The sequence below is a fragment of the Cylas formicarius genome, unplaced genomic scaffold (assembly GCF_029955315.1).
Source record: "Cylas formicarius isolate icCylForm1 unplaced genomic scaffold, icCylForm1.1 PGA_scaffold_5__7_contigs__length_24384050, whole genome shotgun sequence".
Classification (NCBI taxonomy): Eukaryota; Metazoa; Arthropoda; class Insecta; order Coleoptera; family Brentidae; genus Cylas; species Cylas formicarius.
Genome location: NW_026844341.1, coordinates 7,024,551 through 7,037,762, shown reverse-complemented (window position 1 = coordinate 7,037,762; position 13,212 = coordinate 7,024,551). Strand labels below are relative to the sequence as shown.

Genomic DNA, 13,212 nt, shown 5'->3' with positions numbered 1-13,212 from the left:
GATAACAAGCTACTTCGAAGATAGGCGTTTAAGCATAGGTGAGGCAGCAAAAATCACATGTGAGGTCCCGCATAGATCAGTAATAGGTCCAACTCTATGGAACGTGTATTACAACGGTGTGTTCCGAATTCCCGTTCCAAATGGTATTAACCTTGTCGATCTGGCTACTTAGCAGAAGTAAAGGGACTCGAGATGATAGAAACAGTAGCCAATCATGCCCATCACAATGTTACGGAATGGATGAAATCTAAAAACCTGAAATTGGCCCCCCTAGAAACGGTCCTACTTGTTGCTGGAAGAAACTCAAAGTCAGGAAGTAATCAGATATGTAGGTATAAAACTAGATAGGAACATGTCCATGGGGGCCCAGAGAGCCGTAACAGAAAAGCCAACAAGGCCTTGAACAATATCAGTCGCCTTTTACGAAAAGTTAATGGACCTCGTGAAAACATCAGGAGGATATTATGCTCCATAGTGACTTCAATACGAGTGCCTCAATATGGGAGCATCAATTGACAAGAAAGTTTATAAAAGGATACTGAGTAGCTTTCAAAGAAGGGTAGCCACAAAAGTCTCCGGGGCATACAGAACAACCTCCAACAAAGCACTTGTGGTAATAGCTAGGATCCCACCTATTAGTTTTCTAGTTAAGTGCAGAGCCCGTATAGAGAAAGATGGACCAGAGGCTAAAAAGGAAGCACAAAACACGATGATGTTATGCTGGCAAGAGGAATGGGACAGAGATGATGGTACGGCGGAATGGAGTAAAAAGCTAATCTCAAATATAAGACCCTGATTTGAGAGACGACACGGTGAAGTGATTTCTTTCTGACACAAATACTCACCGGGCACGAGTGCTTTGAAGCCTACTTCAAATATGGCGCCACAAATGTTCTAAAAGGTTGAATATACAAGGATATGGAGGAAGAAAGGAGATGGTAAAACATTTGCCATATTTGTTCAGCTGAACTATCCCATATATGGATTTAGCACTTCCAAAAATTTGCCTTTTCTTGTAACTGGATTCAAAATAAGTTTCATTTTGTAGCAACTATAAACTCTATAGGTAGTTGAATTTCAATTTCTGTGCTTCATTAATTTGGTGCTATTTTTAGCAGGTGTCTGTGATAACCAGTTTTCAAAAAGTTCTGCACTTGCGTCTTCATGACGATCAAAGTTAGAAATATTCTTGGCAGACAACAACAATAGCTTGCTCTTCTGATCTATCGTGAAATATTGTGATTCGTTTTCGTTTATTTAAAGGTGCTTTTGTCTGACAGTTTTTACTGGATCCACCCGTCCTTTAGATCCTGTTGCTATATACTCGGAAGAAGCTTATTCGAAATTCACGGTAAAACGGGTCGACTTCTACCTGAACAGTAACAATAGATATAGGTCGTAATTACTTTATGGGGGACAAATCATACATTGCTGTTTTGTGAAAAGACAAGTTGGGGATGTCGCCTTGTAATAAATGATAAAAGTCAGTTTTTTAAGAGAATTTAACTTTAGTCCTTTTTGATCGCGTCATATTTTCTGGTTTTTACAACTTATGACCAGAAGAAATAAGAAAAAAGTTGATAGGTGGCCGATTTCATCTACCTAATGCTCACTTAACTAATTAAAACCTCAAAATTCTTGAAAACTATGCAAGAAAACAGATTTTTGTTTGTCAGTACTTTAAAATGAACGCAATGTTCTTAGCATTTCGGCATGCCTATTTTGACGTGTATATGACAAGTATTATTCATTACGAGTAGACTTTCTTATTGCATTTCATTATTCTCCTCATTTGTAGCTCAGAGAACAAAGTTTAGATAGACGGGAAACCCAATTCGGCGACTTTTACCGCGTCCCCGTTGAATCGTCATCTACTTAAATTGCTGCGAATATCTAGCACAAGAACAACGAATAACTATCTTAATTATTTCCGTGTGCAGCTGGCGTTGTCGATCCTGCTGCATCTGCATTGTCGATTTTGTGTTTACGCGCGTAACTGGTGAAATTTCAATCGTTTATGATCTTGACCCGCTCGGCGTTGCATGAGGTTAGGATTTTCTTTCGAATTAATTAAACAAGCACTCTTAAATTGCATACAAAGTTGTACAGCTGTGCTAAATGCTCAGAACATATCCTAACCAAAGATTTTATACTCTGCCTTACATCTGCAACATTAATTACTTCAGTTTTTAAATGATGTTGATAAAACTTCTGCCACAAATGCATTAAGTATACTTTAACATCCTGTATTTGGGTCTTGTTATTAATTGTGGCAAAAGTGCATTTTTATATTATAATTATTAAATTATAATATTCTTAAAGCAGCACTATAAGGTTTGGGCAAAATTTAACGTTGTTATTGTTTTATCCAAAAGCGCCGATATTGCAAACATTTCGTTTGGTTAGCTTTGCCTATAGGTATGTCAACAGAATCACTATCAGTTAACTTAATTTATAAATTCGTATGGTAATATAATTTCATTAGTCATCGCTTTTAAACCGTATATGTTATACAGTGTGTCCCGCTTAAGAACTGTACACCCTTGGAAAATATTTGTTTATGGTTAAATTTTGAAATTTGCGCTAAATGCACTAAAACCTTGCTTTTCTTATTGCTTCAACTTAAAGTCATGGCGAACCGAAACTATTTAATAAAAATAATTGACAACGAATTCTTATTCAGGAGTACCTAAAACCCAACTGTACCAATTTTTATGATGTTTCAATAAAGTTTGTTTGAAATATCTTTTGCGTTTTTTTGTTTGTTTGTTTGTTTGTTTGAAATATCTTATCTGTGAATCGTTGTAAAATCTTTGATTACGGTTTGATTTTGATAATTCTTTTTGTTGGATAGATTTCTCAAAAACCCACCTTATGTTTGTTATTACATCAAACTGCTACTAATTTTGATGTCAAATATCGCAAAGGGCTGTTAGGGATTTCTTTAAGAATAAAATGTCAACGAATTCTTATTCAAGACTAAATAAAACTTCGAATACAGCGGAAAATCGAGAAGTACTTTTAGAAATTTGTTGAAATTGAAAATGGCAGACAGGTTCGTGTTCACGACTCCCTAAACGTAACTAGACCAATGACCAAAGTTTTTAATGTTTTAAAAAAATAAAAATTATAAACCTTCTAAATAACGATTATTTTGTATGCAATTTTAAGATCTTACAAATTTTAATTATACAAATTTCAAAAATAATGATAAAAAAGACTTCTTAAGAGAGATTTATTTTTTAATATTATCTTAAAACAATAGCATTAATAAATCTCAAATTAAATTAAAATATAAATTAGCAAGTAAATGTGACTGTCGAATATTCGCTTCACCATGGCAAACTTGGTTTTACAACTTACATATTTCAGATTTTTCTAACAAAAGCCAATAATTTTGACATTGCCGTTGCATTTACAAACAAATCTTTTAGTAATTCTTCAAAGAAACTTCCACTGTAACTCTCATTTGTAAAATGCGTAATTACACACCGATCTAGCGTACGGGAAGCGTCACTTTACTACGTGAGTTTCGTTTCCCACGGATCCGAGCCACTTCGGGCATTATCGGGATTTTACCGCACGGATTTGGGAGCAATCGGATGTTTTCGGAGATATTTTCCACGCTTTGAATTTTGACGTTTGTCAATTCAATGTATCCACAAACTAACGGTCGTAGCAAAGTATAGTATGCAGTACGTTTGGTAAACTTTGTCAGTCACTCGTTTATTAATGATACGCTCCGCTGTGCTCCGCTCGTGTCAAATAAACTCGTGAGCCAAATGCCGTTGCTTGCTTATTTTTCCGCAAACCACACACAACACAAAACTGATGACAGAGCCACGAGTAATGCTTTATTCTCCCTTATGCAGGTCAAATGAGCTGATCAAACGCAACACGTAAACGGCATGAAATACTGAATAAATTCGCTAAAAGACGAATATCGCCCAAAGGTACGCCCAAAATATTTCGTTGGTTGGCGTAACGCACTAGCGTCTTATTGAACGCGTGTGATTTCACGTGCTTATATCGTAATAATTCGCTGGGCGGTAGAAATTTTATGAAATTAAGAAACGTAAGCTGCTTTGTATATCAATTCTGGGCGAATTTCGTAAATGGCCGGTAATCGACGCCAATTTTAACGAAATCGAGTTTTATTCGGTATTGTGTAGTTTTAGAATGGGGAGCGACTGCAAAATAGGGCCCAGCGCGACTAATTAGGTGATTATAATATGCATGGCATGGATTCGCCGCATCACAGACTAAGGCTAGTTTTGGTTGGTCGCCACACTCTATCGTAAAATACTTTTGCGTTGGGTAGAGTTTGGTTCAAATTATACCTTTTTTTTTAAGTTAAAAGTACCGATTAAAAATGATAGATAAATAGATTTTTTATTTGACTGTGTTAACGTACAAAGTATATTTACAGGACGTCCAAGTCCAAAAAATATATATCCGATTAGATGAAATCTGCAAGAAATAAAACTGGAAGGTCAGTCAAATAGTGACCACTATCAAGAATCAGACAACATCCGTTATCACTCGTTTGTATTCCTCTACAGAATAAAAACACAGTTCCATAAAAATGATTTTATTTTTGCTTTAAAATGTTTAAATGGCAAATTTGTGACATGATTTTTAATTAGACAAAAATTTTTCACACTTTTAGTGCATTTAAATTTCCTGGTTCGAAGCAAATTTGAGGGTTATGAAAAGATGTATACCGATGGCAGTGGTATAACCAGTTTTATGAATGGGTTTCCGCACAGTAAAAAAAATGACAAACTTGAATGAAAAAGAGGGTATGTAGTAGCTAGAGATTAGATAATCTTTTATAATTAAATTTCTTTGTCGTCGGAGCAAAAAATTGACACTTGAGAGGCGCTTTACTAAATAAGCAATATGGTCCTTTAAAGAGATCCTATCATCGAAGAGCATTGGCATATTCTTTTGCCGACTGTGTTCCCACTCTAAGAGTTCCTATATTCGGGTTTTAATTATTTGAATGTAGTCTTGTGTAAAATTAACCGCAGCCACAGGGCAACATATATTCAAAGAGATCATTAATATAAACTAAAAACAATAACGGACCCACAATGGAGCCCGGTGGGATTTAGTGTATTACCATTCGCAAACTTGACATTTCATGCTTGCTTTCTATCAGAAAGTGCAATGGGTTCCAAACCATAAAAAAATAATTTTTCAGTAAAAGTGAATGACTGACGTGTCAAAGGGTGGAGAAGTCACATAAAGTTAAAGTACTATGCTCCACTCTCTAAAGCCCTAAACTATGCCAGTGCTTCGGTTGTAAATCCAAACTAATTTGGAGTTATCAGATCATTACTCGTAATAATGAGACAATTGAGAATGCATAAGTTTTTCTAAGACTTTCTATTGAAGAACTTTCGATACTTTAAAAATCTCTGGACATACTCCATTAAAAAAAACACTTATTTATTATGCCTGTCATTGATAAAATTAAAGATTCTTCTATTCAAGCAATAAACATCTAGAGCTTTTGAGTTATTCAAGGATATTATAACCTCTTGAAATTTAAGTGAAGAAACCAGGGAAAATTTTAATTAACATTTAGGCTTAATCAAGTTATGCATGAATTCTGATGGTCTAGCAGGAGTTTCATCCAAGGTTTCCAATATTTTATGCGCTATATATATATATTTTCTTAACACTATATTTACCTGTTCTACACCTCTCGGCATTCAATAATTGCCAAGAATCTTTGCTCTTATTTTTTGATAAATGTAAATAGTTTGTATAATCCAATTTGTTTGTATTTCTTATTTCATTTTGGTACTGTTTTCTGTTTTTCTTTTTGTATATTTATGGATATAAATTCCCCTTAAATTCATTTTGCAACATCTATTAGTAGTTTAGGATTCAAATTTTGCAAAGTGAAGGGACAAAAAGTAACAAAACACACATTAACATTTTAAACTGAAGAATTAAGCTTAAACCGTGAGTCAGGCCGACATATTTGAGAAAACCGAAATGACTCCGACTCACACAGCTGTCAATTTATTTTTAAAAAAATTAATAAATTAAAAAACGTGTTTCAAAATAAATTATTTTATGCTGTGAAATTAGAAAAAAACATTCCAAGGAATAATATTTTTGAACGTGCTTTTTTGCTGATACGAGTTGGCCATGAAAACATTTGAAATATTAGTAAACAATTACTGACAACTTGGCGTTTAATTTTTTGATATTGTGTTGTTTGTCCTTTCTGATTGTAGGCTTTTATATTTGGGTTTTGTGATCTGTATAGTGAAGGTAAAGCCTTTTTTGAGACTAAATATTTGAGAAAATATGTAAGCAAGTAGAAAACAATTAAAAGTAGAAAAACGAATTTAATTTTTCATAAAAAAAACTTTTTTATTGTGTGAATATAGCATAGAAAATATTAGTGATTTCGAAAATTCTGATTAATAACTGTACATTAGAACATAACATTTTAGTTAATCTTAGTAATTATTACCTAGTTAGTGTTGCGCTTTTATTGCAGATATCGATTGCTGAATTAAAAATTGCATTCGGTATTATCTCGAGCAGTATTATCGTAAAGACTTGGGGTGAAAAAGTTATGAGTCAAGCGGTCAAGAAAAAGTGCCGGAAATTATTTTTAAATTTTTACAATGGCCGCTAGGGGACGCAATCGCATTCTTGAATTTTAAATCCCGAGAAATAATCTTGTATTACACATAGTTAAAATGGGCACTGTGGCAAAGGTAGGATAAATTCGATTTTTTTTCTTTAAATGCTTTTTGCTCTATCTCTTAAGGGAAAACGGTGGAGGGTGTTCGAACACTTTGGGAAATAAATGTCAATCACTTCAGAATGGCTGAACGCATTTTATCCATCTTGGTGTTGTCGAAAAGATCTCTTTATAGGCTAACAACGCTACCCTGATTTAGATTTTTTGTTTCACTTGTTTTGCAACAAAATATAATCGAATAACAATATATCAGGGTAGTGAGAACCCCATTGGCATATGTTTTTCCTAACCTATAATATCACTAAAAGAAACAAAAACTCGAAATAGTGTTGCATCTTTGGGAATATTTTCAGTATACCCTCATTTTCAATGTATATATAAATTTACTGTTAAAATTCAAAAATTATATTTGAAATTTTGCTTTATAGAAGAAAATAGCAAAAATTATTGATGTATTGTTTGATGGTCAATCATATTAAGATTGCATGCTGTTTGTAATGTATTTTAGTAGCCTTATTTGTAAAAAAATGCCTATTCCACCGGTGAAAGTACCCGTATTTCGTATTTATTAAACGCGTATTTACAAAACGCAACTGTTTCTGTTCTGTTAATTGGCCACCCGTTACATTGAAAATGTTATATTTAATTTTAAATTTAAATGGAAATAAAACATGGTATTTATCCAATATGATTAAAAATAAAGTGTGTATCATTATTTTATTATGATTCAGGATTTTTTTTTTAATATATTCGCATTTTACTAATATTTATTATATTATTATATTTATGAACTCTGGCTATTTGTACATTTTTAGACCCTTCAAGAATTCTAAAAAAACCTATTCCATATTGTTATAACCGGATCACAATTAATTTATTGAAAGTGATATTTTTTGGATAATTCTATGGATTTAGTCTAAAGCCAGAGCTTTGGAAAATCTTATAAATACCAATAACAATTTTTTTAATCTATAGAAAAATAGTTACTAACCAGTAAGGTTTTTTTTTATTAAATAATTTTTCATAAATAATTATGCTTATTATATATAGGGGGGTGGGGCACGACGGCCAGAAGCTTCGCCAAAATTTGGGTAAATTTAGTTAAAATTAGTCAAAAATAAATCGACTTGAAGGTTAAAAGCCACAAAAAATAACATAAATCTTGCTCACCCTCCCCTACTTTGTAAAAGGTACCAAATATCTATCTATCCGCAACCTAAGTTCAATTAATACCTATGATTTCCATGTGAAGAAAGAAAACGAAATACCCACCGTTTCGGCGACGGACGCCTCCTTCAGGAACTCGATATGGATCATGGTCGCGGCCGCTCAGAAAACGAAAACAAAAAACAAAAAAGAATAGAACAAACGAATTTCGAAAACGGCACTGGTCGCGAGCGATCACACCGACAGGTTCCGTTGAACACGCGAAATCTGTGTCGCGCGATCCGCGAAGAAAACGACAAGAGTGTGTCGCCGCGGAGGAGGAGGAGGAGGAGGCGAGCGAGAGCAAGAATACCGAGCCGCGATCTTGAACTTGGACCGCGTAGCGAGACGAGATGCCGAAGAAAACGACCGCCGCCGTCGCCTCGAGTTTGACTTCCTCCGCGTCCGTTGAAGAAGAAAGGGGAAAAGTAGGTGAGTTGCCGTGTGACGTTTTGTCGTGTGGCTTGTACCGTTTTCGTACGACGGTCACGGCGAAGAGAAACTGTCCGGTTTTTTATTTCGTATTTTTCTTTTTTTAATTTATAATTGCCCGCCGGTCGCTTCTTCTTTGTTGTCTTCCACGCAACGTACTTCGGCATGTTTTATACCCAGTCCAACGATATACCGTTTTTACGACATAATCCAGTATAGGCCATGTTAAAGATACAAACGTCTTAAGTCAGATATTGCTTTAAATTTTGTGAACTCCTGTGTGAGAGCCGTGAAAAGGGCATATTTCGCAAGTATATTTAAAACTGATCCTAAAATTTTTTTGTCGTACTTTGAGGAGACTTCGAGTGCACAGCAACCCTACTTTTTCTACTCCCGTCTGTAAAACACCTAATTACACACCGATCTACAGTGCGGGACTTTACCACGTCAGTTTCGTTTCCCACGAATCCGAGCCACCTCGGACATTTCCGGGATTTTGGGAGCAATCGAATGTTTTCGGAGATTTTGCCGCACGGTTTGAATTTTGACGTTTGTCAATTCTGACGGTCATGTCAGTGAATGTATTCGTGTTGTTTTGCGAAAATGTACCTAAAAACTAGCGGTCGTAGAAAAAGTATAGTATGCAACACGTTCGGTAAACTTTGCGGTTTACCGCACTTGTTGCATAGTATACTATTACCGAACGTGTTGCATACTATACTTTTTCTACGACCGTCACGAAAAAACCACAATTTAACAAATTAAAAATAATATCAGATTTTCAGAGTACTAAATTTCGTACCATTTAAACAACACATTTACCAGTTGCCATTAAACCTACTCGTTTGTCGTTCTGATCGGTTCTGCTATTGTTGCCTCTTTTTAACAATTTTAAAACTTTATGTGGTTTATTTAACTTTTATAATTGATAATTAAGTAGTTTATTTAAAGAAAAAGACTGTAATTGGAAGAAAAATCAATCCAAGGATGGAACTTTTAAATTTTTTTTATTTTTTAGGATCCAATAAGTAAGAAAAAGCAGGTCCTAACCTTCAATTTTGTTTTGTTTCTAAAAACTAAAGTTCATGCGATCGGTATTTCGGTGGATAAATTATAAATGTCACTTTACTTACCGTCTAGTCCACTAGATTTTAATTGTAGCTTATAGAACTTAGTATTTAAATTGTCTGATATATTGCCTAACATTTGTCTGTGTATTAGATTTTTGGTACATTTTTACAAAACAACATCAACACACTGACATGACCGTCAGAATTCACAAACGTCAAAATTCAAACCGTGCTGTAAAATCTCCGAAAACATCCGATCGCTCCCAAACCCGTGCGGTAAAATCCCGGAAATGTCCGAAGTGGTTCGGATCTGTGGGAAACCAAACTGACTGGTAAACCGGTAAAGTGGTGTAATTAGCTATTTTACAGACGAGAATAGAAAAACTTTTTAAGTCACTTGCTCTGATGCACTCCGCTCGTGTCAAATAAACTCGTGGGTCAAATGCCGTTTACCGCACTTGTTGCATAATATACTATTAATGTCTAAAACCAATTTTGATCAAGCTAGTTTTAATGTTGCTTTTACTTTTTTTGGAGCTGTTGGTGGTATTGATCTGAGGTTTGTGTCGGCAAATTATAGTAATAAACAATTTGGTCCTAATTCATTCCGTTTTGCTAAAGTTTACCCTCAGGAAGTTAATAAAACTTTGATTACTATTAAAATTATCGCATAGGAACTGACGAAGTTGTGTAGCTACAATTTTTTCAACAACCTTTGAGATGGTTGCCAACAAACTGATAGGTCTAAACTCGTTAATGCCACTTGGACACTCTTTCTTTGGAACGGGTATAGGGGTATAACTTCACCTTGCTTCCAAGACTCCGAGAAAAAAGACACTTGTTAACAAGGAAAGTGATATGATCGACTAAATCCGGAGTAGTCAAAAGAATCATTTTTATATCAATATTATCTTGTTGAACTCCGACTCGAATCCTGCAGACGTTTCGTCAAAATCTCACTTGGCATCTTCAATGCTCCCGCTCCGAAAACACTTCGAACACTGGGAGGTTATCGGCGGTGTATGCGGTATTTATATATCATCGTCAAGAGCCAAAACGATATATTTACAAAGTTTGGCTATTTTCATTTTAATACTAAACAAAATTTTTGAGTTTATAATTGTCATTCATTAGATCACAAACAGAATAGAAAAGAAAATTTGTTATTTATCCTACTTAAAAATGGAAACATATACGGGGTGATTTTGAAATGGTTTTTGAAATACTATTGTTTCTGTTCGGGCAAAATGATTCTGTTTCAGATAAGTGAGAAATCGACAGCAAGGGTACCTTTTCTAAGAAAAATTGAACATTCTTTCATTATATTTGAATCATAACTCGACAGATAAAAAAATTATGATTCGATTTATCTAAATAATACGGTGAAACCCAAAACTGCCGATTTGTATCTCTGTATCACCGAAACCAGCAACGTTTGCATGAGGCATGTTGCATCAATCATAAAATTGTGGTGTCTTGTTCCTCCAGTTTAGAAATTGTCCATATTTTATGAATTGCCCTGTTTAAGGGGCCCCATTTCAATTTTTTATTGTGTTTAACACTATAATAACCAAAAACTATAAAAAAAGGAAACAACTCAATTTATTACTAGTGCAACGAAAAAAGGAAAATTAAACCAAAATTGACGTCCTCGCTTTCTCGTTCAATTGTTTCTTACAGTTTGTAAGGAATGTAGAGTTGATTTAATGTACCTACGTGGAAACAGAAACTCATTAACGGGGTCCAAGGGGGATAAACAATATTTTTACCCAGAAATCGGTGATGTCACTATACTTTTTTCTAATAAATCGCATTGTATCATCATTACAGTTTGTTAGAATAGAAACGGAAAATTAGTCAAAGGAGAGATTAAATTTCGAAAAAAAAAATTTATCGCTGAATAAATAATAATTAAATAGGTAAGAGCTTTTATTAGAAAAAAATTGAAACAATGATTTAGGTGAAATGAATGAAAAATACATTTGCAATTTTTTCAATTTCATTTGGGAAATTATTTTTGTTGGTTAGTGACTGGTGACTGATCTGCATTTGCATCTTTATAAAACATGAAATTAAAAATTATGTAAAAACTCAAAAATTTGAATAATTTTCATCAATTTTCGCTGACAATCGCTTTGCGCAGCCGTTGTGTTGATTTTTTTTATTAGTTGTTTAAGAGGCCGTTTTTCCTTTTTGGGTGGGCTATAAAAAAATATTTCGGCAAGTATACCCAATTTGGGTCTCCTTAGATTCTAATTTAAACTGCGTAAATGTTGCGTGTGGGCGATGGGTCGATCCTATCTACCTTTGTTCTTTCTTGGAATTTTGACAAGAACATAAAATGAAAGAACTCGGGCGTGTGAGTTTCAAAAATCTGGCGACGTGCAAAAGAACTGCCAACTAATTAATTTGACGTATCCGTTAATTTTTTTGTTTGTAAAAAAACAGAACAACATAATAAAACATTACAGGTAGGCGGGTTTCTTCATATAATTTTGAGAAACACAAAAATTTGTAATAAAAATTGGTATAGAAGACTTTTTCCACTTCTTTTGAAATTCTACCCTTACGTCACTTAATTGGTTATTAACGGGTTAGCACATAATTTTTGTGATTTTCTTTTCTAATATTGATGGTCTGTTTTCTCGAAGTTTTGTTAGCTTTGTTTTCCTTTAGCTCAAAAAAATGTTTATCGTAATGGAAAATGTGATGGATATACTTTAAGACGAACAAGAGCACTTATCTTGCGAGATTTTTTTATTGATCACCGGGCATATTTTAATATAACCAAAAATGGAACTAGCAAAATAAACTCATTTAAAAGGCTACAGGTTTAGTATAGTGGATTAAAAGCAAATAGCGTTTAGCGCTTTTGAAACCTAATGTGTTAGTACCGGCAACACCGCCTACGTCTTAAACTTTATTAACAGGGAGCCACTTCAAAACTTTGGCAAAATAAGGGACGCAGAAAACTATTGACCACACATGTAACGGCCGTTTACCCGCTATTAAGCAGCGCGTACGCCAATACGAATTATCTGATTTTATCATTTCGCGGCATAATGGCGTAGTTATAGTAGTTCACCGCCGGTCGTATAAAACTGGTAAAACGATCCGGGGGGCGTCGATTTTATTGTGTTTTGCCGATGGTAAAATTGTATCGATAAAAATTGGTTGAAATTCGTGTGTACGTGCCGGACAACAGGTAGAAACGAGATGAAAGTGCGAATGTTCGTTAACTCGGCGGTTCTTTCTTGTTGGTCGGGGCGCAAAAAATTCGCAAATCGTTTCGCCAGCGGAATACCTTTTTTTTTATTATATGAAAACTACCTCCGGTTTCGTTTAGAGGGCACACAATTAAGCAGATAACTGGATATGTTGGTAATTTAATTTTTTTTTTTCATTTGTCGTTCTCATTGGTATCGGCATGGACAATTTTTTATATTTTTCAGACCGCCACCGACAAAAAGGAAAAGTGTATCCAAGACTCCCGATTATGATCACACGCGTCGGTGTGCGCCTTGTGTCGTAAAAGGAAGTGGTTGGACTCCGCCATCGGCACCAACTCCTTGATCTTCATTACAACGTGAAGAAAATCCTGCAGGACATTACGTTTGAGAAGCAGAAGGAGAAAACATTGAGGGCAGCAAGCGAGAAAATGTGTCCTTCAAGAGACCGCAGACGGTTGTGTATTGTGGGATTGAGATCCTCGCTGTGTGTTCATGATGGGCAGGCAGTTCAAGAACGCCTGGGGCAAACCCGTCGAAATTT

General features: G+C 34.8%; 1 protein-coding gene across 3 annotated transcripts in view; it reads right to left on the bottom strand.

Annotated features, from left to right (window-relative positions):
* Positions 1 to 12,514, bottom strand: part of LOC132702117 (acyl-CoA Delta-9 desaturase-like) — a 36,263-nt gene extending 23,749 nt beyond the window's left edge. For 2 of the 3 annotated variants that reach the window (XR_009618851.1, XM_060670559.1), the window contains exon 1: positions 8,006 to 8,097. Coding sequence is in view for 1 of the 3 variants with exons in the window: in XM_060670559.1 (XP_060526542.1) it covers positions 8,006 to 8,050 (45 nt within the window). In the remaining 2 variants the exon portion in view is untranslated. Of the gene's footprint in view, positions 1 to 8,005; positions 8,098 to 12,443 lie in introns of those variants that run through there. The other variant, XM_060670560.1, reaches the window with a different exon arrangement.
* Positions 12,515 to 13,212: the final 698 nt, after the last annotated feature.